At 45.3% G+C, this 27732-nt stretch overlaps 2 protein-coding genes across 5 annotated transcripts in view; one reads left to right on the top strand and one right to left on the bottom strand.

Moving 5' to 3' along the window:
• usp22 (ubiquitin specific peptidase 22) overlaps positions 1-20696 on the top strand; it is a 42098-nt gene extending 21402 nt beyond the window's left edge. For 2 of the 4 annotated variants that reach the window (XM_031799636.1, XM_031799635.1), the window contains 12 exons: positions 2940-3053; positions 3517-3618; positions 6955-7121; positions 9097-9244; positions 12683-12788; positions 14869-15027; positions 15282-15408; positions 15553-15644; positions 18138-18200; positions 18357-18506; positions 18661-18763; positions 19341-20696. In XM_031799636.1, the coding sequence (XP_031655496.1) occupies positions 2940-3053; positions 3517-3618; positions 6955-7121; positions 9097-9244; positions 12683-12788; positions 14869-15027; positions 15282-15408; positions 15553-15644; positions 18138-18200; positions 18357-18506; positions 18661-18763; positions 19341-19361 (1352 nt within the window). In that variant the 3' untranslated portion in view covers positions 19362-20696. The remainder of the gene's footprint in view (positions 1-2939; positions 3054-3516; positions 3619-6954; positions 7122-9096; positions 9245-12682; positions 12789-14868; positions 15028-15281; positions 15409-15552; positions 15645-18137; positions 18201-18356; positions 18507-18660; positions 18764-19340) is intronic. The other 2 variants (XM_020453531.2, XM_031799637.1) reach the window with 1 other exon arrangement.
• On the bottom strand, positions 20513-26730 carry tnfrsf13b (TNF receptor superfamily member 13B). Its single transcript, XM_020454409.2, has 5 exons — positions 26619-26730; positions 25650-25799; positions 23805-23921; positions 22592-22876; positions 20513-21997 (listed from the first exon to the last, which is right to left on the bottom strand). Exons 2-5 carry the CDS (start codon positions 25762-25764, stop codon positions 21750-21752), a joined length of 765 nt encoding a protein of 254 aa, XP_020309998.1. The 5' UTR covers positions 25765-25799; positions 26619-26730; the 3' UTR covers positions 20513-21749.
• Between the last annotated feature and the right edge of the window lie 1002 nt (positions 26731-27732).

The following is a 27732-nucleotide window of genomic DNA, read 5'->3' as shown; positions in this document are numbered from 1 at the left end:
TCAGCACCATTAGCACCGCCACAACACACCGCCCACTGCCAGGTCCCCCCCCCCCCCCCCCCCCCCCCCCCCCCCCCCCCCCCCCGAAACATCAAAGACCACTAATTACCCCCTCCGCTTAACGAGGTAGGCCTTGGCCGCCCCTCTGCCGCCTCTATTCACACAAGTAGCTAATTCTACTGTTGTGGAGGAGGGTAATAAAGCACCCAGCCTGCTTCATGAAGCAGGGAGACGGTAATTTAACACAGTGGCCTTTTGTTCTCCTCAAGGGAAAGCATGAAGATGAGAGAAAGCACTGCTTTTTTTTATGATGGCAAAACCCCAAATGATCACCCAGAGACCCCATGTCAAACTGAACGTGTCAACACACTTTGTTACTGCTGTTGCTGGCAAATCACCAAATCCTTATGGAACTTAATCACAACCCAATACAACACCCCAGGAATATTCCCCAGGAGCTATTGCATGTCACCTGTGTATTTGGTCCCACCTAGACTCTAGGCACCAATGAGTTGTTTTCTGCAGCTAGGTCAGTGCATTGCAGACCAGGGTCTAAATGGCCTTGTCCTCTTCCTTTTTTCAATACTGTGTGACTGCACTGCAACACAAAGTAATGGGCCTCCGGCTCGGAGCTAGGATAGGATATACACTCAGTTTATTAGGTACACTAATCTAGTGCCAGCTCGGACCCCCCCTGCCTCCAGAACAGCCTGAATTCTCAGTGCATGGATTCTACAAGGGATGTTGGTCCATGCTGACGTGATGACATCATGCAGTTTCTGCAGATTGGACGGCGGTACACCACCAGCCTGTACTGTGCACACCAGGAAAGATGGTCCATGGACTCATGCAGCCTACGCCAAATCCTGACTCTGCCATCAGCAAGACGCAACAGGAACGGGGATTTGTCGGACCAGGCAATGTTTTTCCACTCCTCAATTGTCCGGTGTTGACTGCGTGCCCGCTGGAGTCGCTTCTTGTTTGTAGCTGCTAGGAGTGGGACCCAGTGTGGTAGTCTGCTGCAATATCCCATCTGTGACAAGGATCGACAAGTTGTGCGTTCCGAGATGCTGTTCTGCACACCATTGTTGTCCTGCGCCTGTTGACTTGCACAATTCTTGCCGTTCTCCTTCGACCCCTGTTTTCGCCCACAAGACTGCCGCTGACTGGATGTGTGTTTGTCACACCATTCTCGGTAAATGCTAGACACTGTCGTGCGTGAAAAGCCCAGACTTGTTTCTGAGATACTGAATCTGGCATGGCTGGCACCGATGATCATACCACGCCCAGTCACTTAGGGCACTTGTTTTGCCCATTCTAACGGTCAATGGGACAGTAACTGAATGCCTGTCTGCCTGCTTCATATAGCAAGCCACGGCCACGTGACTGTCTGTAGGAGAGATTTTTTTTGTGAACGGGGTGGTGTTCCTAATAAACTGTCCACTGAGTGTGTGTGTGTGTGTGTGTGTGTGTGTATAGCAATTGCTTTTCTCTTCCCAATATAGGGAATAATGGGCAAAAGTTATTGTTCCATGTTTAGATGTAGTAATGCTTGTTAGGGGGATGATATAGGCTAGTGTTAGTGCTGCGGCAGTGCAGGCTTCCTATGTGCTTGGCAACACAGACAGTTCAGTGTTATCTCCTAGCCCAGGCCCGTGCGTGCCCTCCCTCCCAGCCACTGGAGATTAATTGGTGTGTTAATTAGGTTAGCTACTGAATAAAAATGTGCCAACGTGCAGATAGATTTACGCTAGAGCAGCAGCAGAAGAAAAGGACAGATCTCACTAGACTAGCGTGCAGGGTAATTAACATCTTCGTAAACACTACAGAATTAAATTCAAATGATTCCTTCTCTTCTTGATCCTTTCACTCCATTTTCCTTAAATGTTCTTCCTTTCAGATATTTGATCTGTTCTTCTATTTACCTCATGTTATGTTTGTCTTCTCTCTTTCTCCCCCTCCCTTTTCTGCGTTCCCATGGTTACCTGAAGGTCCGTTGGTTTATTTTCGTTTTGGTCTTCTCTCCAGCAATAAGCCTGGTCTCACCTTGTTACACAACTCTGTTCGCTCTCTCTCCTGTTCTTGTCGTGCCATTGACAGCGTGGCTGTCATTCAATCTGAGGCCCAAGGCTAGTGTTTCACTCTCTGTCCTGTTGTGCTCGATTAGGGAGTTGCCTCCGTCGTTGATGTGAGAACTTCCCTGCAGATTGTCTTTTCACAGCAAATATCGGCATTAGAGGCTTAGGTGCAATATCCACGGCATATTGCATCTGTAGAACAAAGTTTTTATTTGTTTTGGTGTGAATTGAATCTACAGGCAGACTTGATGTTCTTGTATTTGCTATCAACTACAGCTTGGTACTAATTCACCTATACCTGCAGGGCCCAGCCTGACATTTTCAATACATTCAGTCACACCAGTCAACACCATATCTAATCCACATTAATACTGTAATTAATCATGCGGCCAACCATTTACACACACACACACGGGCGCGCGTCCGTGATGTACACCTGGTGCTCATAACTTCTGCCTCAAGCAGACAATTGAAAGAGGCAGGTTGTCATGGGAACTGCAAACAGGTATTGACGCTGCGGTTGCTTAAAAGGATATGATAGGTAACGGGATAGAGAGGTAGCTTTTTTTTTGGGGGGGGGGTCTGTGTCTCCGTCCCGCTGGCTGTGTCTCCGTCCCGCTGGCTGTGTCTCTGTAAAGATGTCAGCACATAAGCTGGCCTTGCAGAGGGATAGAATGTGTTCAAGAGTGGTGTAGCTGCAAGCTAGCTGCATACCCACCTTTCTCAACAGCTAACCCGGGGGCTGCAAATTAGCCAACATAGCCTTGAGCTTATTCATTCCTTCTTCCTCCTCCCATCTAATTTCTTCTTCCTCCTCCCATCTAATTTCTTCCTCTCTCTGTCTTTCTTTTTATCTTCCAGCTATAGATCTACTGTACGGCGGGATATACTGCTTTGTGTGCCAAGACTACATATACGACAAAGACATGGAACAGATTGCCAAAGAGGAACAAAGGAAAGCGTGGAAGTTGCAAGGTAGGTTCTTTCCCCTATTTAATCCCTCAGTAGGGCCCTCTGGCTTGCACCATAGCACACTGACACCTCAGCTGTAGGTACATCTTTAGGGATCCACAGTGTAGTACATTGATGCACCTCTTGTTGTACACGCACTATGTAAAATACCTGTATTCACTAATAGAGATTCCACTGCCTTGGGCCACGTATCTTTCTTATTCACTTCCTCTAAGGCTTATGGAATGGTATTGGGGACACTTGCGTCCCACTTGGCCAAAAGCCAGGGGAAATGCAACGCGACAAATTGATATAAAAATCTAACTTTCATTAAATCACACATGTAAGATACTAAATTAAAGCTACACTCGTGAATCCATCCAACATGTCAGATTTTAAAAAGGCCTTTCGGCGAAAGCATAAGAAGCTATTATCTGATGATAGCATATTTCATTTTTTGTTTTCTTTCCTGTCATTTGTATGTCAGGTGTAGGGGAGAAGTATTCGACGTGGGAGCCCACAAAGCGAGAACTGGAACTGCTGCGGCACAATCCAAAGCGCCGGAAAATAACAACCAACTGCACCATCGGTGAGGGCACCTCCAGCGCTGCAGAGGCTGGCTATAGCAAGAGTTGTCTTACGCCTGATCCCTTTATCCTAGCTCCTTACCCTGGTCCTTTTAATCCTAGCTCCTTACCCTGGTCCTTTTAATCCTAGCTCCTTACCCTGGTCCTTTTAATCCTAGCTCCTTACCCTGGTCCTTTTAATCCTAGCTCCTTACCCTGGTCCTTTTAATCCTAGCTCCTTACCCTGGTCCTTTTAATCCTAGCTCCTTACCCTGGTCCTTTTAATCCTAGCTCCTTACCCTGGTCCTTTTAATCCTAGCTCCTTACCCTGGTCCTTTTAATCCTAGCTCCTTACCCTGGTCCTTTTAATCCTAGCTCCTTACCCTGGTCCTTTTAATCCTAGCTCCATACCCTGGTCCCTTTAATCCTAGCTCCTTAGCCTGGTCCCTTTTAATCCTAGCTCCTTACCCTGGTCCCTTTAATCCTAGCTCCTTACTCTGGTCCCTTTTAATCCTAGCTCCTTACCCTAGGCTTTCCCCTTTCTGTGTTTCCAAATCTGAAGAAACCCAATGATGGGATAAGCAATATGGCAGAAGGAAGTTCTAAGGCTTGGTGGAGTCATTGCCATATTCAACACACCAGACCTGCAAACACATAAGGGTTAGAGGAAGGAGGCCGGGACTAACACAAGCCTGGTCTGCATCTCTCTTTCTGGGTGTAGTTCATTCCCTATGAGGTTCAGTGTGATGACAGCAGCTGCAGTGCAGACTGGGTGTCTGGAACACATGGGTGGATATAACTCCGTCTCTCCTGAATCTCATTGCAGGGACTCCAGTTGGGTGTGTCTGAAAAGGTGTGCGTAATTGCGAAATATACACAGTTGTGTTAGGTACTAAGTACCGGACAACAAGGAAAATCTCAAACCAAGTTTATTCACCCAATGGGTCAGACAGCTGAACAGGCAAAGGCATGTTCCCGCCAGTACAAGTATATATATATACCCCACTTTAGGTGAAGTCTCCTCCTTTTCTCAAAGTTAAGTGATGTGGGTAATAAACGGTCCCTTCTTCCTTAATGTGACCTGACCTGACCTCTGCCCCCATTCCTCACCAATCCACAGCTCTCCACCCTTATCAGTGACCACAACCATGTGATTGCCCTTTCCCTTACTCAGTAACATTCCAAGCCTCTATCCACATCCAACCTTAATTGACCCCACCATATACATTCCTCCTACAGATAACCATTCACTTCTGGTGTAGCAAGTAGTTCAAATTACAACCCAACAACTGAAACCAGACTGTGGCCCTTCTCCTTTCCAGAGGATACCTGATGTCTAACAATAACGTGAGCGTTCCGTATTCTCCTCTGTCCCTCAGTACCATGAACAAGGAGATTTCGTATTTCAAGTTCAGAACCCATCAATAGTATGTTATCGATCTGGGATTTCTGAAGTGCTGTCCATTGGGGAAATAAAACCTTCCTCTCCTCCCTTTCTCACCCCTCATCCACACAGCGAGGGAGCAGATCTGCTCAGACTGAGATGGAGAATCAATTGTGTTAGACGGCGTCGCTGCAGGCTACTGCTAGCCGCTCGCTGTCCCTCTCCTCTCGCTCTATGCTAAACGTAATGAGGTTGGATGAGGTGAAGAAAGACCAAGTCTAAATATGTTTTTGTCAAGGAGGCCGAGTCCAAGTACATTGAACCTGAATGAAGCCTATGCGACACAGAGAATGGTGCATGATGGGGAATGTGTTCATGTCCAGAAGGCAGAAGCCTCCTCGCTCTCTTGACAGGTGCTCGCAACTGGATCTGCTTTTCTTCTCCTCAATCCCGCTCTCGTTCCGTCCCTCCTCGTCCCTGTTTTCTCTGTTAACTAAGGGTGGTAACGTGAGCAGGTGGTCATGAACAAGGGCTTTGGAGCAGGTCCAGGCTTCAGGGCATGGCATTTAGCCTCCGCCTGTGTGTGTTTGTGCAAGAGGGAGACAAATAATCAGTAGTATGTTATTATCGATCAGCTGTTAATGAAGTGCGGTACAGTGGGGGGAAATGACCTTCATTTCTCATCCCTCTCTTTCTCACCCCTCCTCCACACAGCGAGGGAGCCGCTCAGAGATGGAGAATGAATGGTGTTAAACGGCATCGCTGCAGGCTACTGCTAGCCGCTAACCACTCGTGTTCCCTCTGCGCCCTCGCTCTCTCTCTCTCTCTCTCTGTCTGCCTCTCTCTTTCTCGGTCTCACTCTCTCGTGAGAAATATCAAATGTGATCATTTCTTTTGTCAAGATGCGCTCTTGCCCCCTTAGGAAAGACACAGAGAAGGGTGCTCTGTGGGGGGGGGGGGGGGGGGGGAGCGACCTCCTCACTTGTCTCTCCCTCTCCATCCCTCCTCCTTTTTCCTCCATCTCTATTTTTCTTGTAACTAAACTTCTAGAGGGAGCAGTTGGTCAGGGCCAACGTGTGTTGCGTGTGTGTCTCAACTGTCAGGGACGCCCATCTCTCTGGGTCTCTTACCCTGTTGTCCTGACAGTTTGGGGCTGCTGTTGTCACTCCAACCTTCCTCTAGGGACCACTGTGGCCATCTGTGATAGTGTGGCCTCCACTGGTCCTTGATTACTGTGGTACTTTTGGCACTGGAAACTATATTCAAGATGCGTTTTCTCTCTCTCTGTCTGTCTGTTTCTGTCTGGCTCTCTTGCGCTCTCCCTCTGGCTCTCTCGCGCTCTCCCTCTGGCTCTCTCCCTCTGGCTCTCTCGCTCTGGCTCTCGCTCTGGCTCTCGCTCTGGCTCTCGCTCTGGCTCTCGCTCTGGCTCTCTCGCTCTGGCTCTCCCTCTGGCTCTCTCGCTCTGGCTCTCCCTCTGGCTCTCTCGCGCTCTGGCTCTCTCGCTCTGGCTCTCCCTCTGGCTCTCTCGCGCTCTGGCTCTCTCGCGCTCTGGCTCTCTCGCGCTCTGGCTCTCTCGCGCTCTGGCTCTCTCGCGCTCTGGCTCTCTCGCGCTCTGGCTCTCTCGCGCTCTGGCTCTCTCGCGCTCTGGCTCTCTCGCGCTCTGGCTCTCTCGCGCTCTGGCTCTCTCGCGCTCTGGCTCTCTCGCGCTCTGGCTCTCTCGCGCTCTCCCTCTCTCGCGCTCTCCCTCTCTCGCGCTCTGGCTCTCTCGCGCTCTCCCTCTCTCGCGCTCTCCCTCTCTCGCGCTCTCCCTCTCTCGCGCTCTCCCTCTCTCGCGCTCTCCCTCTCTCGCGCTCTCCCTCTCTCGCGCTCTCCCTCTCTCGCGCTCTCCCTCTCTCGCGCTCTCCCTCTCTCGCGCTCTGGCTCTCTCGCGCTCTCCCTCTGGCTCTCTCGCTGTCTGTCGCTCTGCCTCCCTCAGGTCTTCGAGGTCTGATCAACCTGGGAAACACGTGTTTTATGAACTGCATCGTCCAGGCCCTCACCCACACCCCCCTGCTGCGGGACTTCTTCCTGTCCGACAGACACAAGTGTGAGATGCAGTCCAACTCCTGTCTGGTGTGTGAGATGTCACAGCTCTTTCAGGAGGTATGGGCTTAAAAATATATTTCTCTTTCAGTCTCACACGCCTCCTTTCTCCTACCTCGTTCTCTCTCAGCCTACCTCTACAGCTGTCTAACCTCCTTCATCCGTCTCAGCCCAACTATCTTCACTCTTCTCTCCTTCTAAAACTATTATTGTGGACGTACTTAGAATGTACAGTGCCTTGCGAAAGTATTCGGCCCCCTTGAACTTTGCGACCTTTTGCCACATTTCAGGCTTCAAACATAAAGATATAAAACTATTTTTTTGTGAAGAATCAACAAGTGGGACACAATCATGAAGTGGAACGACATTTATTGGATATTTCAAACTTTTTTAACAAATCAAAAACTGAAAAATTGGGCGTGCAAAATTATTCAGCCCCCTTAAGTTAATACTTTGTAGCGCCACCTTTTGCTGCGATTACAGCTGTAAGTCGCTTGGGGTATGTCTCTATCAGTTTTGCACATCGAGAGACTGAACATTTTTCCCATTCCTCCTTGCAAAACAGCTCGAGCTCAGTGAGGTTGGATGGAGAGCATTTGTGAACAGCAGTTTTCAGTTCTTTCCACAGATTCTCGATTGGATTCAGGTCTGGACTTTGACTTGGCCATTCTAACACCTGGATATGTTTATTTTTGAACCATTCCATTGTAGATTTTGCTTTATGTTTTGGATCATTGTCTTGTTGGAAGACAGATCTCCGTCCCAGTCTCAGGTCTTTTGCAGACTCCATCAGGTTTTCTTCCAGAATGGTCCTGTATTTGGCTCCATCCATCTTCCCATCAATTTTAACCATCTTCCCTGTCCCTGCTGAAGAAAAGCAGGCCCAAACCATGATGCTGCCACCACCATGTTTGACAGTGGGGATGGTGTGTTCAGGGTGATGAGCTGTGTTGCTTTTACGCCAAACAGAACATTTTGCATTGTTGCCAAAAAGTTCCATTTTGGTTTCATCTGACCAGAGCACCTTCTTCCACATGTTTGGTGTGTCTCCCAGGTGGCTTGTGGCAAACTTTAAACGACACTTTTTATGGATATCTTTAAGAAATGGCTTTCTTCTTGCCACTCTTCCATAAAGGCCAGATTTGTGCAATATACGACTGATTGTTGTCCTATGGACAGAGTCTCCCACCTCAGCTGTAGATCTCTGCAGTTAATCCAGAGTGATCATGGGCCTCTTGGCTGCATCTCTGATCAGTCTTCTCCTTGTATGAGCTGAAAGTTTAGAGGGACGGCCAGGTCTTGGTAGATTTGCAGGGGTCTGATACTCCTTCCATTTCAATATTATCGCTGGCACAGTGCTCCTTGGGATGTTTAAAGCTTGGGAAATATTTTTGTATCCAAATCCGGCTTTAAACTTCTTCAAAACAGTATCTCGGACCTGCCTGGTGTGTTCCTTGTTCTTCATGATGCTCTCTGCGCTTTTAACGGACCTCTGAGACTATCACAGTGCAGGTGCATTTATACAGACTTGATTACACACAGGTGGATTGTATTTATCATCATTAGTCATTTAGGTCAACATTGGATCATTCAGAGATCCTCACTGAACTTCTGGAGAGAGTTTGCTGCACTGAAATTAAAGGGGCTAAATAATTGAAATATCCAATAAATGTCGTTCCACTTCATGATTGTGTCCCACTTGTTGTTGATTCTTCACAAAAAAATACAGTTCTATATATCTTTGTTTGAAGCCTGAAATGTGGCAAAAGGTCGCAAAGTTCAAAGGGGGCGAATACTTTCGCAAGGCACTGTAGTATGGTTTAAGTGCTTGTTTCATCCCGTCCTTTCTCCAACCTTCATTCTCTCTCTCATCCCTCTTATTTCCCCTTGCCTCACCTTTACTTTCTCTCTCTTCATCCTCCTCTCTCCTTGTCCCATTTTTCTGTCTCTCTTTTCCACATCCTCTGCCTCTCCTCCTAATGTTTCCCTTTTCTTCTCTCTTTCTTTTCTCTTCTCTTCTCTCTCTCTCTCTCAGTTCTACTCGGGCCACCGCTCGCCCCACATTCCCTTCCGGCTGCTGCACCTGGTGTGGACTCACGCACGCCACCTTGCAGGCTACGAGCAGCAGGATGCCCACGAGTTCCTCATCGCTGCCCTGGATGTGCTGCACCGCCACTGCAAAGGTCTGCATCATAGTACACACACACTATATTATACGCCTTAGAACTACCTTGTGCATACGGGAAGTATTCAGGCCCCTTGACCTTTTCCACATTTTGTTACGTTTACAGCCTTATTGTTAAATTTTATAGCATTTTATTTTTTCTCATCAATCTACACACAGTACCCCATAATGCCAAAGCCAAAACAGGTTTTTAGAAATTTTTGCAAATTGATTAGAAATAAATAAAAAAACTCATATTTTACATAAGTATGCAGACTCTTTACTCAGTACTTTGTTGAAGCACCTTTGGTAGTAATTACAGCCTCGAGTCTTCTTGGGTATGACGCTACAAGCTTGGCACACCTGTATTTGGGGAGTTTCTCCCATTCTCTGCAGATCCTCTCAAGCTCTGTCAGGTTGGATGGGGAGCGTCGCTGCACAGCTATTTTCAGGTGTCTTCAGAGATGTTTGATTGGGTTCAAGTCCGGGCTCTGGCAGGGCCACTCAAGGACATTCAGAGACTTGTCCCGACGCCACTCCTGCGTCGTCTTGGCTGAGTGCTTAGGGTTGTTTTCCTGTTGGAAGGTGAACCTTAATTATGTGTAACTCAGTTTTTTTTGTCGCACTGCTTTTGCTTTATCTTGGCCATGTTGCAGTTGTAAATTAGAACTTGTTCTCAACTGGCCGACCTGGTTAAATAAAGGTGAAATATAAAAAAACTTCACCCCACTCTGTTGTCCTGAGCGCTCTGGAGCAGGTTTTCATCAAGAATCCCTCTGTACTTTGCTCCATTCATCTTTCCCTCGATCCTGACTGGTCTCCCAGTCCCTGCCTCTGAAAAAACATCCCCACTGCATGATGCTACTACCACCATGCTTCACCGTAGGGATGGTGCCAGGTTTCCTCCAGACGTGATTGTTGGCATTCAGGCCAACGAGTTCATTCTTGGTTTCATCAGACCAGAGAATCTTGTTTCTCATGGTCAGAGTCCTTTAGGTGCCTTTTGGCAAACTCCAAGCTTTTACTGAGTGGCGGCTTCCGTCTGGCCACTCTACCATAAAGGCCTGATTGGTGGAGTGCTGCCGAGATGGTTGTCCTTCTGGAAGGTTATCTCATTTCCACAGAGGAACTATGTCATTGACCATCAGGTGCTTGGTCTTGGTGGTTCCAAACTTCTTCCATTTAAGAATAATGGAGGCCACTGTGTTCTTGGGGACATTCAATGCTGTGGACATTTTTTTTTGTACCCTTCCCCAGATCTGTGCCTCCCTACAATCCTGTCTCGGAGCTCTACGGACAACTCCTTCGACCTCATGGCTTGGTTTTTGCTCTGACATGCACTGTCAACTGTGGGACCTTTTATATAGACCGATGTGTGCCTTTCCAAATCATGTCCAATCAATTGAATTTACCACAGGTGGTCTCCAATCAAGTTGTAGAAACATCAATGATCAATGGAAACAGGATGCACCTGAGCTCAAGTTTGAGTCTCATAGCAAAGGGTCTGAATACTTATGTAAATAAGGTATTTGTTTTATATTTGTAATAGATTTGCAAAAAAATGTCTAAATCTGTTTTTCCTTAGTCATTATGGGGTATACTGTGTTGATTGATGAGGAAAACTAATCCATTTTAGATTAAGGCTGTAATGTAAAAAAGGGAAGAGGTCTGAATACTTTCTGAATACACTGTATACAGAGACTCATATATTACACTGACTTATACACAGATTGTAGAAAGCAGACTGCTCTACTCAAATGGCACCCACACTCTCCACAGTCAACGGGTGGGAGGAAAAGCAGGAATATGAGAGAGGGGGAGAGAAGGATCTACACAGGAGGAGATTGTGGGAAATAGCTGTGCTGGTCTGCTAACTAACTGCCCGGATGAGGCAGATAACTGACTGCCTGGATGAGATGAGGCAGATAACTGACGGCCTAGGAACAGTGGGTTAACTGCCTGTTCAGGGGCAGAACGACAGATTTGTACCATGTCAGCTCGGGGATTTGAACTGACTGCCTGGATGAGATGAGAGGCAGATAACTGAATGCCTGAATGAGATGAGATGAGAGGCAGATAACTGACTGCCTGAATGAGATGAGATGAGAGGCAGATAACTGACTGCCTGAATGAGATGAGATGAGAGGCAGATAACTGACTGCCTGAATGAGATGAGAGGCAGATAACTGACTGCCTGAATGAGATGAGATGAAAGGCAGATAACTGACTGCCTGAATGAGATGAGATGAGAGGCAGATAACTGACTGCCTGGATGAGATGAGAGGCAGATAACTGAATGCCTGAATGAGATGAGATGAGAGGCAGATAACTGACTGCCTGAATGAGATGAGATGAGAGGCAGATAACTGACTGCCTGAATGAGATGAGATGAGAGGCAGATAACTGACTGCCTGAATGAGATGAGAGGCAGATAACTGACTGCCTGAATGAGATGAGATGAAAGGCAGATAACTGACTGCCTGAATGAGATGAGATGAGAGGCAGATAACTGACTGCCTGAATGAGATGAGAGGCAGATAACTGACTGCCCGGATGAGATGAGATGAGAGGCAGGTAACTGACTGCCCGGATGAGATGAGATGAGAGGCAGGTATCTGACTGCCCGGATGAGATGAGAGGCAGGTATCTGACTGCCCGGATGAGATGAGAGGCAGGTATCTGACTGCCTGGATGAGATGAGAGGCAGGTATCTGACTGCCTGGATGAGATGAGAGGCAGGTAACTGACTGCCTGGATGAGATGAGAGGCAGGTATCTGACTGCCTGGATGAGATGAGAGGCAGGTAACTGACTGCCTGGATGAGATGAGAGGCAGGTAACTGACTGCCTGGATGAGATGAGAGGCAGGTAACTGACTGCCTGGATGAGATGAGAGGCAGGTAACTGACTGCCTGGATGAGATGAGAGGCAGGTAACTGACTGCCTGGATGAGATGAGAGGCAGGTAACTGACTGCCTGGATGAGATGAGAGGCAGGTAACTGACTGCCTGGATGAGATGAGAGGCAGGTAACTGACTGCCTGGATGAGATGAGAGGCAGGTAACTGACTGCCTGGATGAGATGAGAGGCAGGTAACTGACTGCCCGGATGAGGCAGATAACTGACTGCCTGGATGAGATGAGAGGCAGGTAACTGACTGCCCGGATGAGGCAGATAACTGACTGCCTGGATGAGATGAGCTGAGAGGCAGATAACTGACTGCCTGGATGAGATGAGAGGCAGATAACTGACTGCCTGGATGAGATGAGCTGAGAGGTTACTAATTGACACACACTCTTTACATAAAAGCGCTGATTGTGTTTGCTTGGCTCTGTGTCGTCCTCCACCATCCCTCTGTCTCATTCCCTCTCTGATATTGCGGTCAGGGGGAGGGTTGATGTGGTAGTTCGACATGCTTTGATTCTCAATCGTGTGTCCGTGTTCCTGTGCTCACCAAGGAGATGACAACGGGAAGAAGGCTAACAACCCCAATAACTGCAACTGCATCATCGACCAAATCTTCACTGGAGGCCTGCAGTCTGACGTCACATGTCAAGTCTGCCAGTAAGCGCCCGTGTGTGTGTGTGTCATTGTTTTTTTCCTTCTATGTTACATTTATGCTTCATCCTTACTTTGTCTCTGTGTCTCTGTCTCTCTGTCTGTGCTCTTGTTGCATCATGTTTTACATCACTCAGTGTCAGCCCTGGTCTGACCCCCTCTCCTCTGCAGAGAGTCAGGGAGAGTGGGACTGATTTGAACAGACATTCACCACCCACTGTTTCACTCCCTCTGCTGTAGCAGGCCCCCTACTGGACAGTGTAGACCGACAGAGTTCTATCCCCACCTGGTGGACACATGGAGCATTGCAGTCATCCAATCAATTTCCTCCTTCAAAGTGCATACAAAATTAATCCCAAACGTTACCAATAAACTTATCCAAACAAGTCAATCAACGTTTATAATCAAACCTTAGGTACCCTAATAAGCAAATAAACGATAACATTTAAGACAGAGAATCGTTATTGTCTTTTCCCGGAGAAAAATACCAAAGAACATGCTCTCATCCAAGCGCTTGGAAACACTACAGCCAAAATGGGAGCCACCTAGAAAAACTACAATTTCTGTCTAATTAAAAAAAAAACAGCCTGAAAATCTTTCTAAAGACTGACATCTAGTGGAAGCCCTAGGAACTGCAATCGGGCACAATTTCGTCCTATTTTGAAAGTGCCAGCCATTGAAATCAGTGGTAGGATTAATTGCTTTTTGGGGGGATGGTTTGTCCTCGGGGTTTCGCCTGCCATTTCAGTTCTGTTATACTCACATAAATTATTTTAACAGTTTTAGAAACTTTAGAGTGTTTTCTATCCAAATCTAATTATATGCATATCCTAGCTTCTGGGCCTGAGTAGCAGGCAGTTTACTTTGGGCACACTTTTCATCCGGGCGTCAAAATTACTGCCCCCTATCCCAAAGAAGTTAACTTGTGTGAACATAACAAGATTCAACAACTGAGACAATAACTGAACAAGTTCCACAGACATGTGACTAACAGAAATTGAATAATGTGTCCCTGAACAAAAGGGGGGTCAAAATAAAAAGTAACAATCAGTATCTGGTGTGGCCACCAGCTGCATTAAGTACTGCATTAAGTACATCTCCTCCTCATGGACTGCACCAGATTTGCCAGTTCTTGCTGTGAGATGTTACCCCACTCTTCCACCAAGGCACCTGCAAGTTCCCGGACATTTTTAGGGGAAATGGCCCTAGCCCTCACCCTCTGATCCAACAGGTCCCAGACGTGCTCAATGGGATTGAGAACTGGGCTCTTCTCTGGCATTGGCAGAACACTGACATTCCTGTCTTGCAGGGAATCGCGCACAGAACGAGCAGTATGGCTGCTGGTATTGTCATGCTGGAGGGTCATGTCAGGATGAGCCTGCAGGAAGGGTACCACATGAGGGAGGAGAATGTCTTCCCTGTAACGCACAGCGTTGAGATTGCCTGCAATGACAACAAGCTCAGTCCGATGATGCTGTGACACACCGCCCTAGACCGATGTACCGATCCTATGCAGGTGTTGTTACACGTGGTCTGCCACTGCGAGGACGATCAGCTGTCCGTCCTGTCTCCCTGAAGTGCTGTCTTAGGCGTCTCACATTGCGGACATTGCAATATATTGCCCTGGCCTCATCTGCAGTCCTCATGCCTCCTTGCAGCATTCCTAAGGCACGTTCACACAGATGAGCAGGGACCCTGGGCATCTTTCTTTTGGTGTTTTTCAGAGTCAGTAGAAAGGCCTCTTTAGTGTACTAAGTTTTCATAACTGTGACCTTAACTGCCTTCCGTCTGTAAGCTGACAGTGTCTTAATGACCATTCCACAGGTGCATGTTCATTTAATTGTTTATGGTTCATTGAACAAGCATGGGAAACTGTTTAAACCCTTTACAATGAAGATCTGTGATGTTATTTGGGTCCTGAAAAAGGGACTTTTCTCCTTTTTGCTGAGTTTACATGCAAACAAATATTGTCACAGTGTTGTGACTACTGGTGGGGGTCATATTTATGGTTCCATAAGCTTCAGGTCTGTCGAAGCCCAAACCTTACAGTGCCATTCCCTCAGACTCCTCCCCTCTCGTCCTGTAGCGGTGTTTCCACGACGATTGACCCGTTCTGGGACATCAGTCTGGACCTGCCAGGGTCGTCCACGCCCTTCTGGCCCCTCAGCCCCGGGGGGGACGGCAGCACACTGAACGGAGAGAGCCACCTCTCCGGGGCCACCACGCTCACAGACTGTCTTCGCAGGTACTACTCACCCCTTTTATCTCAATTTCTTTCTCCCTCTTTCTCTATCCCTCTCTCCATCTATCAAAGGCCACCACTCTGACTGTCTACTCCGCAATCTCGTTACTATTCTTCACTTCCATATCACTTCCTGTTTGTCTCTCTAGTCTGCTGTCTACATCAGCTCTCTCCACATCAATGGAGACCCCATCAATCTCTTACACACACACACAAACACCCGGAATGTGTTCTGACCATGGTCCCGTCTTCTGCAGGTTTACCCGACCAGAACACTTGGGGAGCAGCGCCAAGATCAAATGTAGCGGTTGCCATAGTTACCAGGAGTCCACCAAACAGCTGACCATGAAGAAGCTCCCCATTGTGGCGTGTTTCCACCTCAAAGTCAGTGTGTGTGTTCTCTGTATTTGTGTAAAAGGTAGTGAGCGCTCCAGTTTTAGTTCCCTTTTCCACTTCAAACTCATGTCCTACCTCTGTCTCTACCCGATCTCTCTTTCATTTTTTTCTCTCTCCTCTTTCTCTCTCCAGCGGTTTGAACACTCAGCGAAGCTGCGGAGGAAGATCCCTACCTATGTCTCGTTCCCCTTAGAGCTGGACATGACTCCCTTCATGGCCTCCAGGTCAGTCTGAACAATGAGCCAGGTCCACTGTGGAAGAGATGAGGGCTGCATCTCAGTAGTCGGATGTTACTTCCACATATTTTCGCCAGGTGAAGTCACCAAGTGAAAGTCAGCCCTCTGATGGTCTCCTTGCTATGTAGCGTTCACGAGGCAATTCTCAAATCCGTGCTAACAAAGGAAAGGAGACAAGGAAAGAAAGCCACTTGAGTCGACTGAGATGCAGCCCTTTTCTGTCATAGAATTAAATAGGTGTATGAGCTGTCTGACCAACCACGTCCATTTTCTGTGTGTTTAATTGGTGTGTTAACTTAATTAGCCAGACACAGGTCTGTGTGTGTGTACACATTAATGCAGAACTCCCTATGCGTATCCCCTGTCGTGACGTTGTATTAGTTAATGTGACGACTGTTGCTCATTGAATGATTACAAGTTTCTAATTGCGTGATTAACTGAATCAAGCAATTATTAACTCATTAACCTGTGGCACCATGGGAAAACTAGTTTTTATTGAGTTTCTATTTCCCAAATTAACTCAAAGAATATCAGAATAGCCGCTAATTAACCAGTTGCCTCTACCAATCTCATTCTGAACGTCGCATAGCCCGTGAATCTGCACGGACCCGGGTCTCGCCAATGAGTTCATACCACACCAATCTTAGTTGAATATTTATGTACTAAAAAGCTAAAATGATGATAAAAGATACACATAGACAAAACACATTATAGGCTATTGATTAGAACTTAGTATAACAGGCCAACACACTATGGCGCGTGTTACCCAAAATGGGGATTTCAAAGAGAGAGGAAAAGAAAGTACACGAGAGAAATATACATTTGGGTGAATTTGTCAGCTATGCTATTCTAACCCTAGCCTTGCCCCAAATTGCCGCTCTTATGGGTCAGAATCTAATGATGTAATTACGTGGGGTAGACCTCCGAGGATTCTCTGTGTGGACCGTTCAGGGGACCGTTCAGCTGCCCGGTGACGCACTTCTCCTGCGCACCTCTCTGATCGTCCTCCCGATGTCAGTGTCCTTTTGGCTTAGGAGTCTGTTCCCTCACCCTTGCTATGGAAGGGGTCTTCTGAGGACAGACAGCTCTGTAGCTCAGAGCTCACAGCATAGGAATGAAACCCTTTAGATACCACGATTCGCTGGGATTGGATGCTAAGGGGGTCCGGCTTGAATTCACCCGCTTAGACACAGCTACTCATCTGTAGCTTGGGTAGAAAAGGATTTCTTTGTCTTCAAACTTGTGTTGCGTTCTGGGTTCGTTGACTTTTTAGACCGTGGCTGCAGCTTGGGTCACGTAGTCTTTTCTGTGAATTCTTTAGTCACAGGTTTTATACCCTTGGGTCAGAAGTGGGCGTAACCGCCTTTAGGGCAATTCTCTGGGCGTACCAAGTTAATGAGGCCAGGTCTAGATTTTATTCAAATCCAATTTTAGACAACTAACTTAATTAACATTTCATATTTACCAAAACATTCCCTTTGATTTTGACATTTTCGTATAAACATCAAACATATACTAGGGAAACTCTTAACGTTACAATGTTTTCATAATAACGTCATCTATTAACCTTTAATAACAAAACAAAAATGACATACATTTTCATATTCAATCTATCGTCATGACCACCATTGTGGCTGACGGAAACCATTGTTCCAAAGTCCCTTTATTTCATGTTTAATGTTCTGAGGCTGGTTCTCCATAGTAACAAGACAAACAAATTTGTCTGTGGCCTGAGATTTACCAGGGGCATGAGGGGTCATAAAATCCCCACATCTTCAGACCCCTAGATCTCTCCTCTGTTGGGGTTGAGAGAGAATCTGTAGGGTTGTGGTCTCCTGTAACCTGACCTGATCAGGACAGTCATGACACCCCTGATGCACAGCATGTCAAAACAACACCTGCTGCTGAGGGGTACTCAAATGGATTCAGATCGCTCTCCTCCAGAGAGGAAGAGCAATGCCTGGAACTGCATCAGTTAATTGACTGAATGAATGTGTGGGTGTGTATGAAAGAGATGCGTTATAATGGTGTGGAGGTGGGAATGTAATCTGTAGGGTTAGTGTCACACCAGGCAGTCAGTCAGGGGCCTCATTGGAAACCGTGCCTGGCAGGGTGAGATGTTAATGTCATAGCTAACACGGCTTAATAGGGGTGCTATAGGATTCATTGTAATCTACATGTGTGATATTAAAGGGATCGTTCACCCAAATGACAAAATCACATTGGTTTCCTCACCCTGTAAGCAGTCTATGGACAAGGTGAGACGGTTAAACCATGCTTTGGTTTAGTTTCCCTGGTACTGTTAGCGGTAGCATGTGGAAGTGGTGACAGGGAATCTAAATCAAAGCATAGATTGCTGTCTCATCTTGTCCATAGACAGGTTAAGTTCATTTTGGTGAACTATCCCTGGAGTGAATCCTAAGGATGGCTTATGATGGCCTTTGTTCATCGTTGCTGACATGTTGTCTGTGTGTCTTTCAGTAAAGAGAGCAGGATGAACGGACAGTACCAGCAGTCAGTAGACGTGTTCAACAACGACAATAAGTATGTGCCCTGTCCCGCAAACAATTGTACTAGGTTGCATATAAAGAACACCATAATGACAGTGAATTGGCTCTCATGTTCTTTCTCGCTTTGACTCAAACCATTTCTCATCCATTTTCTGCCTCGCTTCTTATCTCCCCTGTTCTCTCCCTCCAGGTATTCTCTGTTTGCGGTGGTCAACCACCAGGGTACTTTGGAGAGCGGTCACTACACCACGTTCATCCGGCAGCACAAGGACCAGTGGTTCAAGTGCGACGACGCCGTCATCACCAAGGCCAGCATCAAGGACGTACTGGACAGCGAAGGGTAAGCTCTGAAAATATCCTGAGTTTGAACTGTGGTCATAACGAGTAATATTTGTTCACAAAAGTTGTACACTGGGCCTAGTATTAGCAGACTGATATGGAGACGTCTGTAGCACGGGCAGACTGTTTATTTTGCTGCATCTCCCCTTTGGCAGAAAAGGTAGCTGTGTAATTAAGAACGGTATCCTGCAGGATTCAATAGTTGGAAATGTAAGAGTTGACTGGAATCCAGAAAGAACAAAACATGTACATCAAAAGGTGCGAAGACTCAAAACATCCACATCAAATGAAATATTTTTCTTGATCAAATATATCAATAAAGTATTTTTATATTCCACAAGTATTCACATGAACTGTACAGATAATACTGGTTTACATTTCTTCACCAAAGTAGTGTCCTACTCGTCCTGTGTACCTATATAGACATCTTCAGCATGGCCAATTCTTTTCTTTCTGCATTTGCCCCTGAGGCTTTTTAAACATTTCCATTTAACCTTTATTTAACTCAGCAAGTAAATTAAGAACACATTTTTATTTGACAATGACTGCCTACCGGAGATCTGCCTTGTTCAGGGGCAGAACGACAGATGTTTTACCTTGTCAGCTCTGGGATTCGATCCAGCAACCTTTTGGTTGGCCCAACGCTCTAACCACTAGGCTACCTGCAGCTTTGACCTAGTCCAGCTAGGTCCTCTCCAAATGTAATCCACAACGCCATCGCCATCATGATGCAGTAGCCTCTACCTTCTGTTGTTCATATTTTTTTCATTATCGTGAATAATTACTTGTATGTATCAGTGTGAAATCTTATCGATGAATCTTTCTCTGTTCTCAGGTACCTCTTGTTCTACCATAAACAGTTTCTGGAGTACGAATAGCCACCTTCCTTCAGCACTGATGTCAACAGCCACCAAGAGACTTGCAACAACAAGGTGGCGACATGACGCACGCCTACCTGAAACTCTACGTCAGATTGAAGCTGGGGGAATGGAGGGAAAGGAAAATGAATCATGCATCCTTTCTGCGTAAAGGACACTCCAAAACCAATCTGCACTGAAGCTACTCGGATCTACTTGATAAGGAGGAATAGAGGAGAGGGAAGATTGCAGGATGGAGAGGGGGAGGGGGGGTGTGTGACTATGGAGGCCTTGTTGGAAGAGAAGGCGCTTCCTTCGCTCTCAATCTCCCTCTCTCTATTCTTGTTTCAGACAGACGGGCAGATGGAGGGACAGACTGACCGTGGGCACATCTCATAAAAACTTCACATTCAGTTATTTTATCATTTCTGAAATCCATCATTCCACCCACACATACACCCATCTACAAGTGACCAAGCATTTTCAAAGGCGGAAATATATTTGGTTGTCTAATTTCTTTATGCATTATTGTTGCGCTGACTGCAAAACAAGCTGACAAATGGTATTTACAATATTGCAAAGACAAAAGTGGTTACTATAATCGTTGTTTGTGACTTTTTAGTAAAAAAATACTGTATGATTAATCTAACATCTATTTTGTAACCACGGAAAAAGACTTGAGTTGAATAAGCGGAGTGTTGTTCTGTGAAAAAGCTATCCTCTTTTGTGTTTTACTATTCGCGATGGCAGCGAAAATACATAAGTATATTTTTATAATTAATTTTAGTCCTTGTTTATGGTTTCCCATCCTCCCCTCTGCCTCGAACAACCTTATGTTGTGCAGTCAGTGTCCTTTTCAAAAAGACACCGTTTCACGTTTGTTCCTTTCTTGCGCTGATGGTATAATTCTTGTGTTGCTGACATATCGTGGGGAATTTGTTTCAGGTGATGCGCTGTTGTGGATAAGAAAAAGACTGGCACATTGTGCATCCTGCCGGAGACGATGGCTCGATCTGACAGTGTTAAAACTTGTCGAATTCCGTGTATGCGCGAGCGCACGTGTGTTGTGCATATGTTTGTGTACTGAATCAGTACTTTCAATTCAGCATGCTGTCTACGATGGATATAAAGTAGGTGTCAGTTTTTTTTTTTTTTTTTTTCACATCATGTATGTATGTATGTATGTATGCTAAAATAAGAAACCAAGGTATAAACTGAGTTACTTTATCGGCCAAGGATCATTATGGTCTAGTCAAGACTACACCCCCAACACTTTATCTGCTGCAAGAACTGGACACTGATGGTGAGACCCAAAATAAAAACCTATATCTTTACTCGCCTGTGTGCTGCAGGGTTTTATTAGCTTGTTGAAGATTTACTGTGCCCAGGTTTTCCAGCCAGGTCACCTGTGATGGTCAGTATTTGATGTCCGTCCATGTCTGAGCACGTCGGATGATGACGTGGAAACCGGCCACTAGGGGCAACAGTGAATGCGTACGCATCCCCCTCTGGTGCCAAAGGTTGCATGTTCAAATCTAGCAATAAAAATATGCTTTTGAGATTTCTGTTTTAAGTCAACCCCAAACCGTAACCCTTACCTTAAATATTCTGAGTTAATGCCTAACCTTAAACATGAACTTCGTAATTTGACATTTGAGAAACATGGATGAACGTCTAATTCTGACTGAGAGGTAGTTGTAATGTCTCCCGAGAGATGGAGAGGGTGTCCTAATTTGATCATTTTTGTTGCTGAGAATTTTCTTGCACAACAGGAAATGCAAACTTGTGTATTCAAGGTTTTTAAAAGGCTTTTAAAATCTCCATTTGAAAATGTCAGATGTGATTTTCCCTATTGAAAAATGTATCAACCACTACAAACATGTCCATTAATTATAATCCACATAATTCCCATTTCTTGTTGCTGCAGGATTAGTTTCCTGCTGAAGAAAACTGGCTCAAATGAATATCCAACATCTGTACAGGCATACAGTGGGGAGAACAAGTATTTGATACACTACCGATTTGGCAGGTTTTCCTACTTACAAAGCATGTAGAGGTCTGTAATTTTTACCTATGATAAAAAATACAGACCTCTACATGCTTTGTAAGTAGGAAAACCTGCCAAATCGGCAGTGTATCAAATACTTGTTCTCCCCACTGTATATAATGTTCTGTCACTCGCTTCTGTCTCACTCCAGTTTCTCCTGTATCCTTCACCACCTATTCATTTCTGATCTTGGGACAGAACTAATTGTTCGGGTTAGGATTGGGGAGGAGAAGTTGATCCTAGATCTGTACTTAGGGGAAACTTCACCCTGGAGTGGGCGGTATCAGATCTGTCCTGAGTTGTTTATTTATTTAGTGTCCAGTCTGGTTCTGTTCTGTAATCAGAAGCTGGGCTGACTGGGGGAGCAAATGATTCTCTGTGATGATCCACACTGAGGGGCTCTGGTCGGAGAGTGGAGGTCCTGGGGGACAGCCTGCTGGTAGAGGGTGAGTAGGTGCTGCTTCTCTCCCCTGCCAGGCACTCCGAGGTCGGGGAAGCAGTGGACACACACACAAGTCTCTGTGGGACTGGACGAACGGCTCAGTGTCACACTGTTTATCTGGAGCAGGGATGGATCCATCGGGCAATCTAAAGATGGTACGTACACACACACACACAGGTTATCTCGATCTAAAAGGAGCCATGTTGAGTTACAATATTGTGATTTTGGATCACCACTGTGATTAATATTATTTGACTCTGCTGGTCATCTATGAACATTTGAGTTACAATATTGTGATTTTGGATCACCACTGTGATTAATATTATTTGACCCTGCTGGTCATCTATGAACATTTGAACATCTTGGAAATGTTCTGTTATAATCTCCACCCGGCACAGCCAGAAGAGGACTGGCCACCCCTCATAGCCTGGTTCCTCTCTAGGTTTCTTCCTAGGTTCTGGCCTTTCTAGGGAGTTTTTCCTAGCCACCGTGCTTCTACACCTGCATTGCTTGCTGCTTGGGGTTTTAGGCTGGGTTTGTGTACAGTACTTTGTGGCATCAGCTGATGTAAGAAGGGCTTTATAAATACATTTGATTGTTTGTTTTTTACCTTTTTAGATCTTAATGAATATTCATAAATTGACAGGGGGGGGCTGATCCTCAGCACTTCTATTCGGAGTGGCTTTATGAAGCTGTGACCTGTGCTACCTTTTTTACACTAGATGTGTGCCCAAACTGACCTTTGGAGGACTGGGTGTTCTGGTTAGGCTCTTGGCCCTTCTGACCTTCATGACCCTGGGTGTGACTGTTCTGTGTGGCCCCTGGTCGGGGGGGCCTCCTCAGCAGCACCAGCAGAGCCACAGACAGGGTCAACAGCAGCAGAGTCAGACACAGGCCCAGCAGAGAGTACACCAGGATGGTTGAGTAGGGCAGGCCCCTGGGTAGGTAGCCCCCCCTGATGGTATGGTTCTGGAAGGCATTCCCATCCACAGGGCTCAAGATTCCATTCAAGGCAGACTGTTGGGCTTGAGGGAATTAAATGACCTAAATTAAATCCTTATGTACTCTGCAATAACATCCATGTAATGTGAAGTGAGTCGTAACGTAGCGTATGCACCATTTCCAAATGTCAACGCTCTACTTCCAGACGTTTCTATGTTCTGAACATCATCAAAGCCAAATGCATTTAATCCCAAAGTTATCTTATTTAAATTTGACTGAATTAGAGAGAACACCAAATGGCACCTTATGGGAGGGTACTGTTTGGGACATAGACATTACATTTCAGCTAGTCCAGCCGTGTAATCCTGAGGTAATGAAGCACCTGGCTGGGTAAAGGGCATTTGAAGGAATTGGTGTGCTCAACTCAAACGTTTGTAGAAGAAAAAAGGATTTGGTTGCTGAGTTCAAAAGGCATATATTTTAAGAAAGGAAAAAGCTACTCTGGAATATTCTTGATGTTTTATTGTCTTTTTATTTATATATTTGTTTAGCAATAGAGGTCAGAGCAAAAGGCCACAGCCTTGACCGAACGCTGACGAAGACTGTGGCTGAAACTTGTCCGCTTGCTCTGACCTCAGCTTCTACAATTTAAAAAAATAAAAGGGCATTCAAACGTAAGGAATATTCCAGTGAGTGTGGATTTGAACTTTTAAAAAATGTATGACAGGCTGCTGCATGTTTGAAGGGGTCGCTTGCATGTCAGTTGTTATACATATTAGCTCGACTGCCAGAAGCTCTTTTGGAGATGGCTGTATGCTCAATTAATTACTTAGTAGTGTACAAACTATTATGACGGTTTGAGTGTGTTAGAGAGAACGAGAGACAAAAAGAGAACATTTAGCACCTAAAATTCTGATGAAAAAGGGTTTGCTAAGTGAGTGTCCTATATGTTTTGTAATAGCTACAACATACTGTGCGGATGTATAGTACTTTAGAATGCTGTTCACTCACTCTGACACTGGTGGGAACACTCTGAGGGATGGCTGCCACACACCGCAGCACACCTCAGACACATCTTCAACAGCCTGTCATAGTACTGCCCTGGGACCGCCTTACACCCCAGAGACACTGGCACAGACAGACACACAATGGCACAGGGATGGTCTGAGTATTATAACATGCATGGTATATTCTTCCTGTGTTTTGACACAAAATGGCTACTATGTTCCATATCAGCCATGATTCCAGTAGGCTATACATGTTACTTAACCTGACAAAAATGGTATTGAGATTCATTAACCTTTTGTATGATCCTTTCACCACTGATACAACACCATATAATTAAATACAGTGCCTATCAATAATTCAACCCCCTTGGATTTATTCACATTTTATTGTGTTACAATGTGGGATTAAAATGGATTTAATAAAAAAATGGCAATGAGCTACACATTATATTCTAATGTCAAACTGGACGAAACATTACATTTTTTATGATTGAAAAATATAACACTAATATCCACTGAGTTCACAACACGTTAGGAACACCTTCCTAATATTGAATTGCACCCCCTTTTGCATCAGAACAGCCTTAATTCGTCAGGGTATGGACTCTACAAGGTGTCAAATGTATTCCACAGGGATGCTGGCCCATGTTGACTCCAATGCTTCCCACAGTTGTGCCAAGTTGTCTGGATGTCTTTTGGGTGGTGGACCATACTCTGGTGTGTTGTTGGATTTGCCCCAAACATAACGCTTTGTATTCAGGACAAAAAGTTTATTCCTTTGCCAGATTTGTTTCAGTATTACTCTGCCTTGTTGCAAACAGGATGCATGTTTTGGAATATTTTGTATTCTGTACATGCTTTTTTTCTCTGTCATTTAGGTTATTATTGTATAGTAACTACACTGTTGATCCAGACTCAGGAGAAAACTATCACAGCCGTTAAACTCTAACTGTTTTCAAATCACCAAGGACCTTATAATGAAATCCTAGAGAGATTTCCTTTCTCACTGGCAACTCAGTTAGCAAGGATGCCTGTATCTTTGTAGTGACTGGGTGTATTGATACACCATCCAAAGCCTAATCAATAGCTTCACCATGCTCAAAAGGATATTCATCATCGTTTTTATTTTATTTTAGCCCATCTACCAATTGGTGCCCTTAACAAGGCATTGGAAAAGCTCCCTGGTCTTTTTTGTTGAATCTGTGCTTTGAAATTCACTACTCAACTGAGGGACCTTGCAGCTAATTGTATGTGTGTGGTACAGAGATGGGTTAGTCATTTAAAAAATGAATCAACTTATTATGTGGCTTGTGGAGCACATTTTTACTCCTGAACTTACTATTTAGTCCTGAACTTACTATTTAGTCTTGCCATAACAAAGGGGGGGGATACTTCTGCAACCAAAACATTTTAGTAATACATTTTTTATTAATTTGTCAAACAAAAATATCATTTTGACAATATGGAATACTTTGTATAGATCAGTGATGACAAAAATCACAATTAAATCAATTTGAATCCCACTTTGTAGTGCAACACAAGGGGGTGAATAGTTATGATACGCACTTTACAGGAGGTTGGCGACACCTTAATTGGGGAGGGTGGGCTTGTGGTAATGGTTGAAGGGAAATAGGTGGAATGGTATCAGATATGTAAAACACATGATTTCCATATGTTTGATGCCATTCCATTTACTCCGTTCCAGCTATTATCATGACCCGTCCTCCACTCAGCAGCTTCCACTGATTGAGTCATAAGGACAATCATACGGTGTATTGGCCTCTCACTGACTTCTCAAGTCAGTGTATGTGTTATTGCCCCCGGCGAGCGTTTGTGTATGTGAACTTACCACAGTACTCGATGCATCTGAGGTGGCGATGGGGCTGCTGGCAGACCATCTGACAGGTCAGACACTTCCTGACCAGGCGGTCCCAGAAGTAACCCTCAGAACAGCCTAATCCCATGGCTCAGTTCGGGTGTCAACTCACACTCTGACTCACTGAATTACAGATGGGGAAATCAGGGTCAGTTCATGGGGATCCTTGTGTAATTTGTATTTTGTATTTATTAAGGATCCTCATTTAAGTCAGCAGCTACTTTTCCTGGGGTCCAGCAACATTAAGGCAGTTAAATACAAAAAATGTTGCATTACATTTTATAACGCATAGTAATCAGTCTTGGATCACTTGGTTTGGATGGATTCAAACCTCCTTTAGTTTTACACAAAATGATCCTGTCCAACTAGCTCCAGAATATATCAGAAGAGAGGGCAAGGCTCCAAAAACAACTCAATACAACTTCAAAGATTTAAATGAACTTTTCTTGACAGAGGAATACTGCGCTGCGCTCTGCTGGGCACAGAATTACTGAGCCGGAGAAAGTACACATGAAGCTGCGCCTCGCCTTATTCTTGAACTTCAGAAAATTGACTCATACATATGTTCTTATCTGTGCATTTGCTTAAACAATTCTCCAACAGTATCATGTAAGGCCTTTTACTACTGATTTGGTTCCTTTCACCACACGTGACGTTATCATGGTGTTTTTGTTGGTGTAACACTCTATAGCATAAACACTGGCTCATTGCATACACCAGTAAGTATTCAAGACATGATGTTGATCTTTGTCTGGATATCCGATTTAGTAAACATCCCCCCCCCCCTTCATTACCATTCCCAGGTGGTCAATTAATAATTAAAGACTACATCTTTTAAAAAGTTATAAACCATGAACAGCATAACCATTAACCGACTCACATGTCAATTTAAAAAATGCATCTCGTGACATAATGTAACAAAACCGATATCGTATGACTTACCTACAGAGAGATGAAAGACATGTATGGACCTTTGTTTGAAATGTGCCTCGCATGCAGTGACGTTGGGCTACATGTATTTGAGTTGGGGGCTGATTTGGGTACAACCACAATGTCTTTTCTGGGACTTCCCCCTTGCACAGAAGGTGAGCTACTCTCTTGTTATGGTGAGTCATATGCTTGATGGGTGTGAATTGTGACTATGGGTCAGAATTCTGTCAGGTCTATTCATATACTTTTACTAAGCAATGTGAACTTGCCTACCTTTCCCAAATATTGAATGAGACAGACAGTATGTTATTTACAGTGGTCTGTTACATTGGTAAAAATGGCATGTAACGTAGACTGCAGACTCACAGCAGCCTTGTAGTATGATGAGGATTTGGAGCATAATATAAAGCTCTTATTTAAGCAAGTCCCGAGGAGGTTTAGGTTATATGGCCAACATACCACTGCTAAAGGCTGTTCTTAAGCACGAAGCAACGTAGGGGTGCCTGGACACAGCCATTAGCTGTGGTTTATTGGCCATATACCACGCCACCCCTTTCTAAAGTCTTCTAAAGCCAAGTTAATAAACCGATCACTGAACATTTAGAATCCCACCATACCTTCTCAGGCTGTGCAATCCGATTTCCGAGCTGGTCACTGGGGCACATCAGCCACGCTCAAGGTACTAAACAATATCATAACCGTCATCGATAAAAGACAGTTCTGTGCAGCCATCTTCATCGACCTGGCCAAGGCTTTTGACTCTGTCAATCACAGTATTCTTATCGGCAGACTCAATACCTTGGTTTCTCAAATGACTGCCTCGCCTGGTTCACCAACTACTTCTCAGACAGAGTTCAGTGTGTCAAATCGGAGGGCCTGTTGTCCGAACCTCTGGCAGTCTCTATGGGGGTACCACAGGGTTAAATTCTTGGGCAGACTCATTTCTCTGTACATATCAATGATGTCACTCTTGCTGTGGGTGATTCCCTGATCCACCTCTACGCAGACAACACCATTCTGTATACATCTGGCCCTTCTTTGGACACTGTGTTAAACTTCTTATGGCTGGGGGCAGTATTGAGTAGCTTGGATGAATAAGGTGCCCAGAGTAAACTGCCTGCTACTT

This window comes from Oncorhynchus kisutch, linkage group LG20, assembly GCF_002021735.2.
Source record: "Oncorhynchus kisutch isolate 150728-3 linkage group LG20, Okis_V2, whole genome shotgun sequence".
Classification (NCBI taxonomy): Eukaryota; Metazoa; Chordata; class Actinopteri; order Salmoniformes; family Salmonidae; genus Oncorhynchus; species Oncorhynchus kisutch.
The sequence above is the reverse complement of the archived record's forward strand: the minus strand, read 5'-3'. Positions and strand labels throughout refer to the sequence as shown.

What these genes read in the sequence shown, in the direction of transcription:
- tnfrsf13b (XM_020454409.2), bottom strand. Translation starts at nt 25,764, where the DNA reads ATGGGATTAGGCTGTTCTGAGGGTTACTTCTGGGACCGCCTGGTCAGG. An exon ending in CAGATGCATCGAGTACTGTG is followed by an intron (nt 23,922 to 25,649) that starts GTAAGTTCACAT and finishes TGTCTGTGCCAG; the next exon opens with TGTCTCTGGGGTGTAAGGCG. An exon ending in GAACACCCAGTCCTCCAAAG is followed by an intron (nt 21,998 to 22,591) that starts GTCAGTTTGGGC and finishes TACCATCTTTAG; the next exon opens with ATTGCCCGATGGATCCATCC.